We start from the raw sequence: 20,015 nt of genomic DNA, 5'->3' as shown, positions 1-20,015 counted from the left end.
ATGGACAGATTTCGAGGGTAAAAATACAAAAAACCTACATATAATTGATGTTTCCAGAAAAATATAAGAGTCTGACCGGTGTAAGCAATGTGACATGTGTAGAACAGATCTACATAGCTATGAGGACAGACTTAATTAACTTTTTTCACTTTTTGTATAGTTTTTTACTTTTGAGAGATCTATCCATTCCAAAACATTACAGAAAAGCTAGCAATCTTTATGTTTACAGTTTTATGGTGGTTTTTGTACTACTTTAGAAAGATAAATTCAATTAAAATTCAGTAAAAGACAAAAAAAGTCTTATAACAATAAATGTGCATTAAGAAATGGGTAAGACGGGCTACAATAAACAAAGTTTGTACCGTGTTAAACATTGCATTATTGTTATACCTTTTATGATTGTTCGATATCTATTTGTACAATAGGAAACAGGTGGGCATCTTATAAACGGAGCAATATATTGCGACAGCTAAATAACCAACGGTCTATAACATGTATTAAAAATTTAGAAAATGAAGGTACTAAATATTTTTGCAGCAAGCTTTGCGGATCTCATTGCGTATAATCGATAGAAAATCTTTGTTCCCTTAAACATATATTTGTTTGAACGATTAGTACTTTTTGATACATTTACATCGTAAAAGAGAAGACTGGTAAAAACGGACGTTTTTCTTCTTCACCCTTTCTAATGTTATATTGAAAATTATTAATATACATGTGTGCACACCATTTCATAATAATGTAAACCACCAGTATACCATTGCCTTTCTTTTTTGTCATTTAGAAATGTTTCTTATAAATTGGATAACACTTTTCATTCGTACATTAATAATGTATGTATATGATTTACCACCACAAAATCGAAATATATGACAGTCAAGATAATAATCATTGCTGAATTCCGATTGAAAGTTTTACAGAGCACACATGTAGAGTTTCAAACAGTCTATAGAATATTTATTATTATTAATATTTACATAATTAAGCAAAACATAATTTAATTTTGCAAAATCATTATTATACAAAACTATAAATTTGAATTAAATAAAGACTTGAAGCATAACTTATTTAAACACTTAGAGACCTGTGTTTTAATGTTGTTTTCCATTGTTTTTTTTGTTGTTGCTTTTCTTCTTCTTTCTTAAGAGGGAGGGGGTCATGTTAAATAAGCAGTGGACACATTTTGGGGTGTGGAATCCTGAACATGTTGCCCACAAAGATCACACATAAAGATAAGTCAGAAAGGGGTTATCACACCTTCAAACCAGGAACTTACATTACTTACATTGCGAAACAGTGAAAAACACTCATTGGTACCAGCATCAGATGAGCACATTTTTCATTTCAATCACTAAAAGTCCGTGCGGTAATTTGATACCATAGTAGAGGCTGATCTCTCATACAGCCTACCATAAAGATTTAAACGTGAATTGCAGATTATAAAAAAGAATAAGTCATTTTTTGTGTGATTAACTCAAGTAGTTTTAAAGTACTTTCCATTAATTTAAAAGTTTGTTATGATATATTGTGACACAGTGATTGTTATTTAGAATCACAAATTTCCAAAGATTGCTTTCAAAAGTGATCGTTAAAGGAAAAATGCTTCCAATAACAAACTCAAATTGTAGGAAGGTCACAATCTATAAATCATTATTATCTTTTTATAATAATCATTATATTAATTATTTTGGCCTATTAAATGTTTGATCACAGTGATATATTCATTAAGTAAATCTTAAATCATTAATTAAAATAACGATAAGGCATTGAAACTGTTTTAATTATTGTAATGAAACCAGAGCCTGCAAGAATATACATTTATGCTCAAAATGTACAATTATCTTCCATATCATGTAACGCCAAATTGATATATTTAAAACAGATATAAAATACTTATTACACGTAACGAATGTCATTTCATATTGGGACAAAAGGATGTGCTTTACAAAACAGGACCACTTCTAATTATCTTAGGAATGATTTACTATTGATTTGCTGATAAAGTAAATCAGTCAATGACCTGCAATGTTAAACTAAGTTACAATAATCATTAATGTTTAAGCATGCATAATGTAATTAGTGTAATGCGATTTTTGTATCTGTCAGAAGTCAACGGGATCGTGATTTATAAATGATGAATGTGGAATATACAGTTATAATCAAAATTACACAGAAGTACTTAAAGATATTTTAAAAAAGTAATGTACGTGTAGACATTTATTGAAAAATAAACTAGAGAGTCGACGATTAGAACATAATTAACTTAAGAAAAAATTACATATATTGATAATAAGTTAATGACAAAAAACGTTAAAATAATTATGCACTAATTTATTCGGCCACAAAATTATCTAATTAACAATTCCACCCCACATATGTCAGAATAGAAATATAATAGGCCCAGATAATACACAGACTTGCAATACGCGTTTTAAAAAGAAAAAAAAAAAAAACAGAAAAAAAACCCAAAAAACATGACATAACGCATATTGGCATGTGTATATTTATCTATAATTGATAACGAGCTCTCTTACATATAAAAACATGATAATTCTTTTATGGAGAAATATAATAATGAATTGCTGTTTCACATATTATGTTTATGAATGATATTTGAATAAAGATTGGAATAAAAAAATGATCTGCAGCACACATTTATTTTTCTGGACTTTCTTAATAAAAATACGTAACCATCAGACATCCTGCTGACTTATGATACGTTGTTTTGGTAAAATCGACATGTATATTTCAGAAAGGGGAAAATTAAAGCATGATATATGAATATTGCGTCAAATATTGTAATGGCTTTGGATATTCTATCATTGAATAAAATATATGTTGTGTTCTGTTTGTTTGAATTTGACACGTAAGAGTGTAAAATACAATAAATTGGACAAACACGAGAAGGATAAACAGCCGCAAGTTTTAAACAATTCAGCGTTCCAAAATATTCAAGTTATGTGGCTGTTAATTTTAATAGTGAAGCTCATTCTATTGAAGTAGATTTCTTCCTATTGATATTTTACATATCAACAGGAATAGATTGTTAAAGGCACATAATACAAAATAATAATTCACTATAACTTTACTAGTGACCTGCAAGCGTCAGATTAAAAATATGTTTCAGTTAATTGGCCAATGAGAAAATTTTAGGATACTATAAAAGTAAACCAAAATGAAGATACCGGTGAAATGCTTAAGATTAAAGCATTTCTGAGGCAAAATGGGTCTTTAAAAGGATTACAATTCCGTATTGTTTTCCCAGATTTTCACTTGTTTGCCTTTTCATGTTACTAATTTTCTTTTGGTAAGAGATATTTTGTTTTTATTCATTATTATGTTTGATAACTGTTGTATCAAGACGTTATTTTTCTGTTAGTTTTATTAGTTATCTTTTTTCTATTTATCGTACATGTAAATATATTGGGTGTACTACAACTTTTCTTTATTGAAAAAATAATTTCATTTTATACATATAATCGTTGATCTATATTCATATTTTGATGTCACATTGCCGTTACCGCTTAAACGGTAATATTTGAATGTATTCATTTCGTTTCAAAGACGAAATTAATAGAATGTGTTGTTTTGATTTATTTACTCCATTTTAAGATTAAATGACGTTCTTATTCTTTAAGTAATATACAAATGATAGGTAATTTTTGGTTTATACCTCGTTTTGTATATATTCATGAAGTATATTATGCTATTAAGGAAAATTTACCTAAACAGTCAGTCGATGCATTTACTTTACAACAAGTGCTATATAAATATATATTTCTTCACATAAATTGTTCGTAAGCTGATTTACGTACGGTGACAAAAAAGTGACATGTGTGTGTATGTTTTATTTATCGCATGCGGACGAGATATTATGTCGTAGCCACGAGTTATTAAGTCGTGCGCATGAAATAATTAAGTGGTGCGAAAGAGATACTATGTCGTGGCCACGAATAACTAAGTCGTGTGCACGCGAAAATTAAGTGTTGTGCACGCAATATTATCGTATCAAAGAGTTACTAAGTCGTGGACACAAATTACTAAATAAACAAAACCAGGGCTAATTTCTTCTCAAGTTATGGTATGGAAAAGGTTAACAGGCCATTAGTCATACATAAAGATCAACCCTATCGTATAATGTTTCCAACAAAAGGCAAAACTTAGAAGATATTAAAATCTGATTTATTGGTCTTGGATAATGACCTGTTCTTATGATCCTTAATACATATAGTGTTTAAGGTGGATATCTTAAGTAGTGTATTAGATTTACGTTGCATGTAAAATTTTAACCAGACTTGTTTTAAGTTTAAACCTTCATAACTATATAATTTTATCTAATTGGTTAATTATCTTTTTTGCACGGCTTATCTCGTAAGCACAGCTAAGTAGCTCGTGGCCACGACATATTATTTTGTGGGCATCACTTAATTATCTCTAGCGCGCCAAAAAGTAACTGGTTGCCACGACATAGTTTCTCGTGCGCACGACTTAGTATCTCGTGGCCACGACATAGTATCTCGTTCTCACCACTTAGTATTTCGTGAGCACATGATAACTAAAGAGGCACACATGTCGACTCTTTCACATCTTCATATATTCGTAAAAAACGTTATAAACTTTACATTTAATTACTTCAGTCGAGAGAAAGTCAGTTACTTTGATATAATCTGCATTTAGATTGTTTCCGCAGAAAAAAGACAAATTTTACAAGTGACAAAATATCTTTTAAACTGTCAGAACATTCAATGTCTAAATTATTTTTTAGATCTTTTTTCATCTGAACATAGCATATCATCGAATAACAAACCTCTCATTCATGCGTATCCTGGGCACACGTGAAGTTTTGAGCAATATGTATTGTATTTATAAAGTCATGGTGTATGTAAGGTAAATAGGGTTAGCGACGACTGATGGTTAAGTCTATGGATATAGTACAGTTTGTAGCACTCTTATATTTTGAAATGCGTAACTCGTTGTTTCGAGTATGTATGCGTGTGTGCGCACGTGCGCGTGTGCGTTTGAGATTATTTATACTCGCCAGTGGTTGCCAATATGGGCGAGTCCCCCAAAAGAGTATTAGTCATTTTAGATTATTAAAATGCCCTAGTTTTAAATACTTCTCCTGGTTCTTTAACGTGCCTAGTGTTTAAGCTCTCATACACGGGACCTCGATTTAAAGTCTCATCCGAAAGACTGATTAGTAACTTTAATGGACCAGCCCGTGAATCGAACCCACAATGTCGAGATTACAAGTCTCGCGTTTTTTCCCACTAAAGTCTGACTTTTATTGTTTTATTGCTCATGCGTTTGCGTGATTATCTGCTATTAGCGCTATTCTCGGGAACGTCTGTCAAACAATTATACGTGTATGTTGGATCAACGGATTGTCAAACAGGTTGCTCTGTTTAACGGTTAAAGTTCTGTTTGTATATCCAATGTCTTTAATGAATGTTAAAACGGCGAAACATACATGTACTTTTTCAGCTACTTCTTGCGGAGATTCCATTAACAATTTTATTTCTTAAGACGAAACGTTTAATTTGCTTGCAAGGTTGATTACAATCTTGACAGTTCTTATCGCTCGCGAATGAATTACCATACAGTCTAGCATGATTTTACTTTTAATAGAAAAGATGCACTCTAGACAACCTGAATAAAGACAAAGTTTCCATTATTATCAAATTTTTTAACTTTTCCTACTTAAAGAAATATAAATCTATTGTTTTTAAAGTATCAGTAAATCTTAAAGGGACTCTACTGAGGTTAAAAAGCCTAAAAACATAACATTTTAATTTATTACATAAATGAGGCTAGGGCACTTTAAACAGAAATATATGCAAAGATAGTTAAGAATTATACTTTGAAATAAATTAAAAATGGTATGTTTATACTTTTCATAGCCCGATTTGAGTAAAAAGCTTTTAAACGCTTTTCATTTTGTGTCATTTTTTTTACAATTTGAATAATTATTCTGGAAAGACAAAGCGCGCGAATAATTTGAAATTTTGCACAAAGATTAGTGTCCTAAACCTAAATCAAATGGTTCATTTATCTAAAAAAAAACATATTTTCTGTCTCATCATGTCAAAAACCTCAGTGGAGTCCCTTTAACATTACTGATCTTACTAACAATGTGGTATATAAAAAACCTCATTTTAGAAAATCTAAAAAAATAAATATTAATAGAAAATAGGTCTAATTATCTGTGATTTTTTTTTCATTTAATGTTAGTATAAGCTGCTATTTTATCCCATAGCGACTTGTATTGTATACTGAGTAAATAATATATTTTTAAAAATAGAACTTCAGAATGCCGTAAAATCTAATCTAGACATATACGCATAGATACATAACCCCTGCAATAAGTACTTCTTAAAGGTCCAATATGCATCAATCATGCTACCATTTTTATTTTAGAAAATGTTAAGTTTTTGGTTTCTTGTTACAGTTTTGAAAGTTAAACTCATTTTCCATATATCTAGGCTTTCTGCAACTATGTGAATATCTTTTTGGTACATTTCCCTTTCTTCACCACTCAATCACACGGTCAGCGCAGTATTTGTATAATTAGGTGTGTAATAAAAGTGTTAACACTACGGTGAAGCTCCTATAATGGGCTAACGAAACGTAATATACTATCGGGAACGAATTTAGCTGGATTTATTGCTATTTGGCCGTCATGGAAGAATTGATGTCAGAAGTACAATTAATACATTTGTAAGAATGTAGAAGAGTGTTTTTGTTTTATAATCAAAAGGATTGCACTTAAACTGTGCAAAAAGTTATGCTTTTATCAAATGCAAATTAAAGGTTTTTATTTCAGTTTTTTTTTCAGTTTAGAAGCAAAAATATGTATCATTGTCATGTACTGATTGTTTATATTTTTATATTTTTATTTTTATAAGTATTTGATATAACTTCAGAAAATAATGTGAAAATCTTTAAGGGATGGCGGTTGATAAGATGACTTCTTATGCAATATATTGTTCCATATACATGTACATTGTACATCTATTGTTTAGATTGAAACACAAATAGACAAAGAAGGTTACTTTCTTTTAAAAGGAAGAAATGAAACATGAGCAGAAATCGGCATTTCTTTTTAAAGAACATGATTAATTACCATTTTCTTTATATTTGCACATTGTAAGAAAATCAATATAATACTTTTATATACAAAAAAATTATAAAAACATATGGATGAAATAATCGTAACGACATTATTAGAACATTTAGAATAAAATTATCTAAATACGTTTTCTCTTGTATCTATAAGAGGACATGTGAAGAAAACAATAAGTGAGTACCCTGAAACTCGTATCTTTATATGCCTTGTTGAAATTAATACAAATTGCAGACACGTGTAAAATAATTCACAGGAGATCGAGAACTTCGACTGGGCGTGAGTTCACCCTCATCTCAGCTATAATGGATCTTACAAGTTTATCAGTTAGGCAGATTCAAGCTATTGATTATGAATAGGCGGGGCTATTTTCTTACTACACCTTTATATTATTCTATTAAAGAGGGTTACTGGTTTTGTTCATTTTATCGAAGAAATGATAGATTAAAAATACTTTAAGCACAGGCCAGTATACAGTAAAATTAGCAGAAGATATGTATTTTATTATATGAATGGAAAAAAAGAGCTATGACAAGTTTCTTATGAGAGTTATTTTCTTCTATTAATCTTATTTACATTTACATTTTACGCTTTACCTCAGAATCTGATTTTGACAATATTGACAAGAGGGCTTTTATAATTACAACCTGTATCTTTATTTCATTTTTAATGCTTGTAATCAATAACATAAACGATAAAGGTAAAACTAAGTTGTATTATAAAACAATTTAACGTTGTTTCAATATTTGTTTTCAGATATGAGAAAAATAAAACAACACAAAACAACACAGGTCAAAGACGAAATCAACTAGATATCACACAGTACCCGGATTTTAGGATTTGAACGATAATTTTATTGATTGTCTGACAAACTTCATTTCATCACGCTTTGCTTATTTATTATTGTTGTTTTTTTTTTAGCAATTAACAAACATATATTGAACAATAGATTACACATGTATCGTACTAAGTACGAATTAAAAGTAAAAAAATAAGTGTAGACCAAATTTTTATTTGTTTCTTTTTAAAACGCTAAAAAAGGATATATTAGATGATTTAATAGGTGATGTGTGAGTTCTTTTCAATAAATACAGATTTGTTTTTATCGATTGAAACTAGTATGAAATTAAATAGAAATTTCGCGACTAGTGAAATATCAGAACTTTCATGCCACAAGCCTGTATTTACATAAAAAAACTTGAATTTTCTGTTTATTGTATACATTTTTCTTTTGTTCGGCATTAACATTTGAAAGACTACCCTATAATTATGTGATTTGGCTGACTTTAGAAGAATGTAATCCGGCAAGACACCAGTGACAATATGGAAATAATTTCACTGTTACAGTAGTGAAAAATAAATAAATCGGAACCACTCATTTTTATGTAATAAATATTTCTCAATATTTCAAAATTTATATAAAAGATATTCAAGAATATAATGAAAAGAGGATAGGAAGTTTTATTTATAATTACGTGTTTTATTTCATATATACACATGTAAGATATAATAATTTGATAATAATGAAAATAACTCCCGTAATTTTAGAAAAAATAGTAAGATGAATAATTTACAGATAAATGCATTATTTTTTTATTGTATGCATATTAATATTGGATGTATTTTTCTTTCTCTACAATATATTCTCAAACAAAAGTCTGAAAACACGAATCTACAAATGATCAGATATTTGTGTTACTTTCGTCTACAATTAAAATATTCTGCGTACATGACTGTAATATTGACCGATTTAAAAGTAAGAGATTTCTTTTGTGAGTTTTCATCAAATAACTCCGAACAACCATTCACAAGATAAACCCATTTAAAATGATAGTGGCGTATCATATATTCGACGGACGGACAGGTACAATGCGTTTCGTCTGAGGTTTAAAAGATAGGGGAATTATTCTCCTATGTCAGCTATCAACTATATATCTCCCTCTGCATGTAAATCTGTTGCTGAAAAAGCGACTGTAGGTCGACCCCCGGAAAAAGGACATCTATAATTTCCTTTTTTATTCTGGAACGCATTATATGAAGTAGTAATTGTAGTACTTCAGAAAAAAGTGTTGATATCATCTTATGCAACAATATAGTTTTAAAATATCCTTTTATTTTCAGCGACTCTTATTTTAAACACTTGTAATCATAATCCAGTGGACGACGGGAATTATGTCTTTCCATTCTCAGGACTGTTTATGTTGCTAAAGGTATATGTTTTATCATAAATCTTAGTAACTGTGATATTATCTCCGCAAGTCGTCCGAGAATTTGAAATACAATGCCATAAAAAGATAACATTTCGCTACTTGCTAGTTCATTTATAAGGACATTAAACCGTTGCAACTTTTTATTTTGTAAATATTTTATTAAATTATACACATACCCGACAACTGGTTGCAAGTAGATCCGTAGATTGCAGTTAAAAAATTTGTGAGCTTGTTTTATTTTTATTTTTGTTTCATTTTTTTTTCCTGAAATCGATTGCTGCACAATATCTGATAGAAAATTATGTCTGTAAAAAGAGATCAAAAACATATATCAGTAATTTGGTTTAAAATTGATATGTATATAGTAAGTTCTGCCTGCATCATGCTGTCCTACTCGCAACATGTTCATGGTGTGATAAAACGGTTGTTTATATCTGTATCAAGTGAAACATAACCGTTTTGTCACCCCATGTTGTAAATTTTACTTTACAAGTTTATGGATATTTATTAACAGTAAACATATATGTTGATGTTTTTAGACCCGTTTGTGTGGGAGAATGGCTTTAATGTGCTGCTGCAACACTTTATTTTAAGTCTCTATCACATTTTTTTAGGACGAAAACGACGATATGTGTCCAAATATTCCTTTCGCCGATGTGATAACTGAAGCCGTGCAACTAAAACCAAAGGAAGGAAGCGTTGAAGTTAGAAATCTTTTTGAGCTGTGCTACGTTAAAAGAAACACAAGTCAACCAGGTCGTACTGTTCATACATGCTTATCTTAGAGTTTCCAAACAAATGTCAGTAATCGTATAACGATAATAGTTACATATTCCAAGAATTAATAATGTTCTTCTGAAAAGTGTTGTTTATCATAATTATCAACGATCAAATGATATCAAATAACCGATTAAAATTGCTAAGTTTATTTGTCGTATGCGGAAATAGATTAATATAAGGATAGTATTCTATGCCAAATGATATCAAATAACCGATTAGAAATGCTAAGTTTGTTTGTCGTATGCGGAACAGATTAATATAAGGATAGTATTCCATGCGTACTAATTAACTAATGGCTAATTAGTAATGTAGATTCATATTATCCACTTTATATCATGTTTGAATGTGTATAATTGGTAATATTATTTGATTAAGAAGAAAAAACATAAACAAAAAGTATCTTTAAAAAGATACTCGGCCGAAATCAAATTTGTTAACTTGCATACTAGAATAAGCTACTACTAACCATGCTAACAGCAAACAGAACATTTTATTCGTCCTCGATAGTTTTATTTCAGTTCATTTTTACCCTCAATGTTTTTCCCCATTAGTTGTCATCTTAGCTTTAAACAATATTGCTTACATTATTTGACTTTATTCAAAATGGAATTTGATTTGAATAGGAATTTATAATAAAACAAATATTTAGTAGATACTGAACACAAAGTCCACGGAGAATTTTGAAACTGTAAATTAGTCAAAAGTTCGTTTCAATCGTCTTACGCCCGGTCCGAGAAGAAAATATAATGCCTAGAACAGCTTAGAAAAGAAAACCCAATCGAACACAAAGTATCAAAAAGGCGATCAGTCATATTTAATTTCATATATTTATTGAAAAGCTGTTAGAAACTTCTAGAAAACACTTCTTGTCATCTTGCAATCGAACAGACCTCTACCTATAACGACAGTTCTTCTGAAGTATTAATCGAACAGGCTATTGGTGTTAAAATGACACATGAAAATTCTGCCTATATTCATTTCTTTACTGTTAATTATAGCGGAATTCAAGGTGAAATCAGACGGCATTCGGCCGAAAAACAATGTTTGAGTTTTTATTGTCGATGGTATATTAATCTCACTTCAATTTTCTCCGCATAATGCCCATAAACTTGAATTGCGTTTCCTCGAACAACGTAAATGCATCTGTTAAAAACCTGGCGGCATTGTTCTGTTTGAAATGTTCAGTGCATTAAATCATAATTATTTTTACGATCATAAATAATTGAATTCTTATAATATAATTATAATAGATAAATTTAATCGATGAACTGAAAACGTTAGTACTAATAATTATCAATGCAATATTTATTTTATGGCATGCTAAATAAATAAATTACTAGATAAATAAATAAATAAATAAAATAGAAAAAAATAAGTAAAATGAAATCAAAAACATAATCGGACAATAAACACAATGGAAACTTTATTTCCCATATGTTTGCATGTAAACTTTTGTTTTCTATGAATAGACCGACATAAAAATTAGCGAATAAAAACAAAGCTATTTCGAAGCATTGCAAAATGATCATGTTTACAAATAGCAAATCTAATGTCAAAGATAAATGTCAGCATGGGATGTCAGATATACGCCATACATATTTGTTTATTAGCGTGAATATATTTCTATATTGTTCTATAATACTTACTTAATTGTAACATTTCTTATATTATCAAATTGTGTACGTCTAGTCTAGACAGCAGCAAGTTGTTTCAATGTCACTCGTTTACTGGCGCCATTTTCATCATTAGTTGCCTCCCAAAGGAAAGTTTTCGTTATTGTTAATTTTGAATATAAGCATTTCTATAGATTCAGTAATAATAGCGTTTTAACTTCAAAGAAGTTTTATCCAAAACAATTAATGATTATTCGATCTCCAGGTAATTGAGTGAAGATATATATCAGTTATTGAATGTGCAATTTTATATGATTGTTTGTCAATCATGCCGTGCTCGAAGCAATTTTCAAGATTAATTTCAACATACACCTGATTCTCGTCAATGGCGTATTTGTTCGTCACACGGAACTCTACTTTGAATGTGATCCTCTTGATAAAATATATACATATAAACATATATACGAATATTTTGCTCTTTCAGCAATATCAAGCTATTTATATATACCCCAGAATGAACTTCCATACAAATACAAAACAGGTAAATAACCTTTTTTGCTATTATAGTAATGTTACTGACACGAGTCTTGACTATACTTGTTTCAATTATTTTCAGTTTCAACACTTATTTTGATTATTTGAATTTGTTTAATGATGAATATAGAACACATGGTAATGTCAGTTCTATATGTGGCTCTTTAAAGTTTCGTGGTAATTTTTTGAATGCAAAAATAATGTATGAAGTTTGTCAAAAATGTCATTTCTTTGCATTTATTACATGCATTTATTCAAAATTATAAAACAATAATGTTGGAAAGGCAATTTATTTTGGGAAACTGTAAATGCATATGTTAAAAGATAGGGCGTCAAATGGACCACTATTGTTTTGTAATGATTAATGTATGGACATATTGGTCTACTTTATTCTGTGTCAACATTTCTAAAGGTATTAATAATTAATAGTAGTTCTTGCATGTATTTGTTTCTGTCATTCAGTATTTGCGATATCAAATCCGACACTTATATTTGGGAACTCAACTTCCGCCAAACCAGGCAGCTCAAAGATCCAAGGTAAAATTAACATCATTGATGACCAATCTTCCACTTTAAACTGACTAACATACTTAAACAAGTATGCATATTTATCCAGAATTTCATCCCTTACTTCATTTAAGACATCTCTAAAGGTTTTACGCATCGATATTTTCAGATATTTTCTATTAAACTGCTATCCGTGGAGTTCAGTGGTTAAAGATTTTAAACATTTCCTTGGCTCTTCTTGCACGCAAGACTGTGCTTGATAATATTATGTAAAAATCTTCGGACTGAAAGGAAACATATGTAAACATCTTTAGATATTAATGATTCGGAACATTTGCTGTGTCGACTTGAAATACAAGGCTTTTTAATAAGTGTTGTGTATGACTGCTGTATATTTCAGTTAGATTTATTCATAATAAAAAATCAGTAAAATATTAAACAATACTGTTGGATGTATATTGTTAATGTCCCTACACAGATCGTTTGCTTTATCTACATAACCCAATATACAGACGCCTTTGTTAAAATGCTGTAGAGGGTTTTTTTTTTCTTTTTTTATAAAAGGCTTTTTCATGGAATGGCTAGGAAGTGCCACATTGAAGGTTCAATGATGACCGCCGTATGAACACCTCTGCGGATGTTTCAAAATTCAAAGTTTTGCCATTTCAAGTTTAAATGTTGAATTTTTCTTAAGCCGGTGCTAGGGGGCGTGAACGGTAATATGCACTTGACAATACCATGAACTTATTCAATCATTCAGAACCTAAAAAATTTTCAATTTTGCCGTTTTTGTCTTTCTTTAAGGGTTTTTATTTTTCCTATCTATTAAGAGAACATGTTAATATCTTGCAGCTACTGACAAACCCTTATGGACACACATATACGATCATACAACAACACCATGGTTGGTCGTAGATATTGGAAGAAACTTTATCGTGACTGGCATACAATTTGACAATTGTGAGAACTTTTAGAACATTTATATGATACTTCAGTAAAACAGTACCTTTCTAATAATGTTCCACATAGACTTGAGAAAAGGCCTTTGCTAGAGCATATTGTATTACACGGTTCTCATTTTATTGATTTATGTTATATGTAGTGATATTATATCTAATTCATTTATAAAACATAAAATTGATTAATTCAGTTAGTCATGATATTGATTTTTATTCTATTACATTTATGATCATAGTACATGAAATCAAAAGTTGTGTGGTATTTCTATGAAACGTTCTGTTTGATAAGTGAAATAAACTGGTTTAATGTTTGTGCAATTTACCATCTTTCTTTCTGCTTCAGATTATTTGCTTCAAGTTGTTTCACGTGACTTTTTAGGATTTAGAAATACTTCTGTCTCTGGTTGGCCCTGTCAACGTTGGGATTCTCAGAGTCCACATGAGCATAGTATGAAGAATAATGATTATTTTCCGGATGCAACAGTTTCGGATGCTGAAAATTTTTGCAGGGACCCAAGTGGTGATGGGTATATATGGTGTTACATCGATTTGCCATATATAAGATGGGAGGAATGTGCAACTTCTGGTAAGAGCTTTGTTTTCTGTTTTTCTGAAGTATTGAATAATTTTTTTAATGTACCATAATCTTCCTTTGTTGTTGATAAGGTAACATACTCGGATTCTTAATGTACATTATTGATATGTCGCTTGTTTATAGGCAATGCACAGCTTTTTATGACCGTTTTAGTTTGATGGTTAGCTTGTATTCCCGAAAGAATAACAAAATCCTCGACGGAAAATTAAAATTATGATACATCAAGTTAAGGGCCTTTCCATGTTTCAAACTACACTCACAGAGCGAACACTCTGCCACTATGCTATTATCCTAAACGCATGAAAAATGAGTGATTGACTGTTAGGTAAAAAAATGACGATAGATATTATGTTTTTATATAAGAATAATCGATACCATTTTTTGTCAATATTGATGTAAACAGATAAGGACGATACTATTCAGCTGTAATTCATGATTATATTTTAAGACGAATAATATTTTGCGATATAATGATTGTTCAAAGTAAAGAAAGTGATTGATTTAGTTATCTTTGAAAGAACAATGAGTAATTACATTTATTTACAAAGAAGTACCTTATTCGATATTGTTGTATTCTATACCCAGTTTATACAACAACACCGGGTTATATATTATAATGACAACAATTGATTAAACATCAGTTTACAGTTTTAAAGAAACAGAGAGACCTTTCATTGAATGTTTCATCAGTGAGACCAGATGGAGACTAGACAACTTTGAAGGTGTCCGTTGTGAATACTCCGTATATTATGAAAATGACATATTGTACTTCGAATTTCAAAGGTATGGCTATTTAAACTAGTAAATCGTACTTAAATTATTATTAAATAAGCATTAACCTGGCAAGCTAAACGATCAGAAAATGTATATTTTACTCATGCGCAGACTTCGAATTAAAGAAAAATGATCAAGTTGGAAAATGTAACCATATATCGTTTTCCCAAAAGCCTTTGATGTTATAAATATGTTTACAACTCAGATGGAGCATTGGCATCAAGTGTTATTATTCAGTTTCCCTTTTTCATTATTCATGCGCTCTGTCTTTTACTTTCATATTTAGAACCACCACTTGCCATATATATTTAGTGGTTAAATTGAACTTGATGCAATTGGTCTAAAAATAACACTTTTAAATGAAGGCTGATTCTGTTATTGTCAAAGTCAATTGTAATACTTTTATATTTGTTTTGAAGAAAATTTACGTGTTACCAACATATTAAATAAAATACACAATAAATCAATAGAATGAATAAATTTACGTGCAGCCAACATATAAAATAAAATACACAATAAATCACTTTAATTAATAATTAACACAAAAAGATAATATAATGAATAACTTTTCTTGTAGCTAACATACTAAATTAAATACACAATAACTAATAAGTAATTTAAATAAAGGACTTGACAGCATATGTTCTTCCAGGCCACTTGAAGGTCGATATTTAAAATTGATTGGTCACGAAGGAGCGGACATGCTACAGTTTCATAAAGCTATTAGAGACATTAAAGTTTTGACTACCGAGTACTTGACATGTATGTTTGTTTTTAATATTATTTTTTTGTTTCTTATCTAAATATCTACTTATTTATTAAGTTTCCTACTTTCATGGTTTTTCAATTCAATAAAATACTTGTATGAATTATGAAGTACTATAGAATATGAATAATGAAAAAATGTCCCCAGTGTAATCTTGTTGTATTATTTAGTAAAACCAGTATTCTTCTACAAATTTAAAGTGAAGTTTTGGTCACATGAAAACAACAATAGCTAAAACTTTGAAAGGATTATATTCTCATATTTGAAATAAGTATATAGACTTTTTTAAGAAAGGCAATATTCGCATTTATATGAAGCTGTGTGTAAATTAGAATAAAAATGATATTTGGTATTCTAAAATGTAACCATGAGTGCGATTTGTTTAATGCAGTGCAATTTAGACCGAGAACAGCAATGCAAAACCCCAAGTATTTCTATAGGGAGTATGTATTTCGTTATGCAGGGGCCTCCTTGGCCGAGTGCTTAAGGTCGCTGACTTGAGATCACAGGTCCCTCACCGCTGTATGTTCGATCCTCACTTGGGTCGAAATCTTTCATGTAAAGAAGCCATCCAGCGGGATTACGAAGGTCGGTGGTTCTACCCAGGTGCCTGCTCGTGCCTGATATAATGCCCGAAGGGCCACCTGGGTTATTCCTCCACCAATAAAGCTGGAAAAAAATCTCGGCGGGACGCTCTAGGATGGCCCGACTTGATTGTACGGTCGTCGATATGGGCTTTCCGGCGGCGACCTTAAACGCATTATAAAAAAAAAAAAAAATACGTTATGCCATGAACCTTCATAATATTATGACGGCTAAATAAGTTTTCTTTGTAGATGATGGCAGCCGATGTAACAACGACCTCGGTATGGGAGATGAAAGTATTTTGGATTATCAGATAACAGCCTCATCATGGCTTGAACATACACCACCCACGTCAGGTAGACCGTTCTCGCCCGGATGGTGCGCTAGTTATTCGGACAGTCAACCACACATTACAGTAAGTTACCCTACATGATAAAGATAGCACTCCTGTCCGGCTGTTATACGGTTATCTAATATGTACACATTTATCAGTATTTTATATTTCAGTATATTTTACAATATTGAATAATAATAATAATAATAATAATAATAATAATAATAATAATAATAATAATAATAATAAACAACAAATATGATAATTATGAAAAATACCCAAAAATAATAATCAATCATATAATAATGAAAATAATCGGAAAATAAAAGTTCCTCGTCTCTGCAAGCTGAACTACACTTGTACATTTGCTCTTCCAAATGATGAAAAGATAATTATACTTTGACACACCATGAAATTGTTGTAAGAATATGCTCAATACGTTTTCTCGCTGCTTTTTGTTATAATTTTCTTGATTATTGATTTCAAGAATGTAATGGTTGATCGGTAAACACCGCTTAAGACGGTGCTAGGGGGCGTGTGATATGTTAAGAGATGCTGCTTTTTATCACCATTAACACTCTCGATATAACCGAGTCTGCCATTTTTTAACTGATTTTTGTTGTTGTTGTTATTGCATCGATGGATCTCTAATCTTAATAATTGTCAAGTAGGAAAACATCCGAAAATATGTTTAAATCATGGAACAGAATTGAATGTTTAAATTCAGGTTGACTTGGAAACCAATACACACATTGAAGGAGTTACATTCTACAATTGGGAGTTTATTGAAGAAGACACTGCAGGTGGTGTATTCAGAAAGAAATACTTACCTATAGGAAGTAAGAAAGTGATGATTAGATACAAGAACGCAGATAATGAGGCAATTGTTAATAAGGTATTAAGTATATATCGTTGAATGTCGTTCTATGTAAATATCTTTAAAATTTTCTTTTTTGAGGTTGAATATTTATTTAAGCCAAGCTGTATTTCCAACACAAATATATCATCATAATTCCAGACGCGAACGATATCTACCTCATGACGTTTCTTGAAAGAATAGAACACACTGAGTATGACCATAACCAAGTTGTTTTACAATACCGATTATGGTCAATGATATTATGTTTTTCTTTCGTTTTTCTTTAACTTAGGCTATATGAATCTGGTAAGGAATTGCAAACAGGAATTCAGTATATGGAAATTAATGTTGAAAATGTTGTGTTACATGATATATATGTATTTAGGCGACGATCAATGAAAGTAAATCATTCAACCTTTAACGATGATAATTTAACTTATGTGAGAACGATTTTCACTCAAATAACTAATTGAGACTTATGGTTTTGTCCAGTGCATTGATAGAAAAGCCATCGGTACAGCCGCGTACCTTCTGCACGCATTGTGAAAATATAATTTAACGCCACATGGGATTTTAAAGAGAATATTGTCAAGCTTATTGCCAGTCATTCAAATCGACAAAATAATATTGGATAAAAAGTTTTCTTTGTTCCGACGTTGGCAAAACCATAGGTATGCAGAAGTTTTGTTATGCTTTCAGAACTACAGTTTTAACATGTTCTTGCCAATAGACCAGCCACAGACCTTCAGTCACAACCCAGTGCTAGCGCGATATGTATCCATATACATCATTGAATCACTTATTCAAGAGGCAACGTGCTTACGTTTTGAGCTGCATGGCTGCAAACGCAACAGTACTGTTTCTATTTTTAATTGATATTAAGGATAACTTTTTAAATATTAAATGAAAATAATGTGAATGAATGGTAACGAAGTCGGTAGCAGTATATCAAACGCATGTAATAAATGCTTTATAAAAGCATCAGAATATCGGAACGTTTTTAGGATACCGAAATCAACTTGATTTCGGTAACTTGCAAAAAAAAAGACAACAACATTCATTACCGATATTAACTCAAAACACTACAATTAAACAATTGTTTATTATTTAAAACTCAAGTAATACCTATTGAATAGAACTTACATGCAAACAATCACTGAACAATAATTGATATTGATGATTTTAGGAGTGAAAATAAATATTAGAGCTTACTCCTACAATTGCAAGGAGGCTGCTTTTTCAAATAGTATGAGAATAAATTACGTGTACATAGTTGACATAATATTCATTTAAAATCATCGATATCAAAATAAAGGCTGTTGTGAAAATACATTGCAAGAAACTATAGTTCCAGCCAGGGGCTAGAAATTGGAAATAAATAATTAATTATCAATTGTGTTCATTCGCTGGTTTAATTGAGTGAAACAATATCATTAATATAAAATATATCACAAATACAGTGATGTTACTTGATGAAATTAGTAACATATATGAGCGCAATTAAAAAATTATGGGAATAAACATTTACAATATCCTTTGCGCATCATACTTACATAGTTTTATCTTGTATTTCCAGGTCGCCCTAAACTACTTGCCATCGAATGGCATTCAAATTATTTACAAAAGGAAGAAATGGAAACAATAACAAGCATACAAATACTGAATGAACCATCTATAATAACAAGTATTAACTATCCACAACAATATGCCGGAGGCGAAACATACACTTGGAAAATTGTTTTCGAGTCTGGCAAATACATTCAGCTTTTATTCACGAACATATTATTAAATATACACACAGTGGGTTTAGCTTTAGTGATTGTACAATTATACAATTTTAACCTTTTCTTATATTACCTTTCGATGTAATGCTTACGAACGTAGTTGTTAAATTCAATATTTCTCTGTATGTGAAGTTAAAGCCCCGGTTCCACATCAAAGTTCGAATGGAAAAGCAAAGAGTGACGGTATCTTGTCGCTAGCACGGTATTGCACATGACTGCAGAGGCATAAACTTTATGTTAATCTAATGCCTGTCTATGCATTCAAGAAATGAATCGCACTGATATAATACTACTCTGATTTTGCAGGTAAATCATTGGGGCGATTGTCAAGACATGATCTCATTACATCCTGAATATGTGAAAGACAGGATGGCGATAACTGAGGACGTCAAAGGATTGGTGACATTAGTAGACATGGACTCATCTAATATGACATTAACATTTACTTCCTGTAGACCAACGTCTAAAATAAGGAGATCTGGAAACGGTTTCAAAGCAATTGTACAAGAAAAAGGTAATTTATCATTCTTATGTTTTATACAATCATTAAACATGTTATAACATAAAATATTAATACACAATTTTATATATT

The 20,015-nt window shown here is 30.5% G+C and overlaps 1 protein-coding gene across 1 annotated transcript in view; it reads left to right on the top strand.

The window, feature by feature from the left end:
* LOC132735460 (uncharacterized) overlaps positions 1–19,937 on the top strand; it is a gene marked incomplete at its 3' end in the record, with an annotated part of 28,392 nt that extends 8,455 nt beyond the window's left edge. Inside the window, exons 3-15 of the mRNA XM_060722418.1 lie at positions 9,245–9,333; positions 9,948–10,089; positions 12,211–12,267; positions 12,723–12,797; positions 13,620–13,727; positions 14,070–14,312; positions 14,963–15,104; positions 15,748–15,857; positions 16,698–16,861; positions 17,508–17,675; positions 18,339–18,492; positions 19,216–19,439; positions 19,730–19,937. Of these exons, the coding sequence (XP_060578401.1) occupies positions 9,245–9,333; positions 9,948–10,089; positions 12,211–12,267; positions 12,723–12,797; positions 13,620–13,727; positions 14,070–14,312; positions 14,963–15,104; positions 15,748–15,857; positions 16,698–16,861; positions 17,508–17,675; positions 18,339–18,492; positions 19,216–19,439; positions 19,730–19,937 (1,884 nt within the window). The remainder of the gene's footprint in view (positions 1–9,244; positions 9,334–9,947; positions 10,090–12,210; positions 12,268–12,722; positions 12,798–13,619; positions 13,728–14,069; positions 14,313–14,962; positions 15,105–15,747; positions 15,858–16,697; positions 16,862–17,507; positions 17,676–18,338; positions 18,493–19,215; positions 19,440–19,729) is intronic.
* Between the last annotated feature and the right edge of the window lie 78 nt (positions 19,938–20,015).

The sequence above is a fragment of the Ruditapes philippinarum genome, unplaced genomic scaffold (assembly GCF_026571515.1).
Source record: "Ruditapes philippinarum isolate M1 unplaced genomic scaffold, ASM2657151v2 ctg1342_1_1_1_1, whole genome shotgun sequence".
Classification (NCBI taxonomy): domain Eukaryota; kingdom Metazoa; phylum Mollusca; class Bivalvia; order Venerida; family Veneridae; genus Ruditapes; species Ruditapes philippinarum.
The sequence above is the reverse complement of the archived record's forward strand: the minus strand, read 5'-3'. Positions and strand labels throughout refer to the sequence as shown.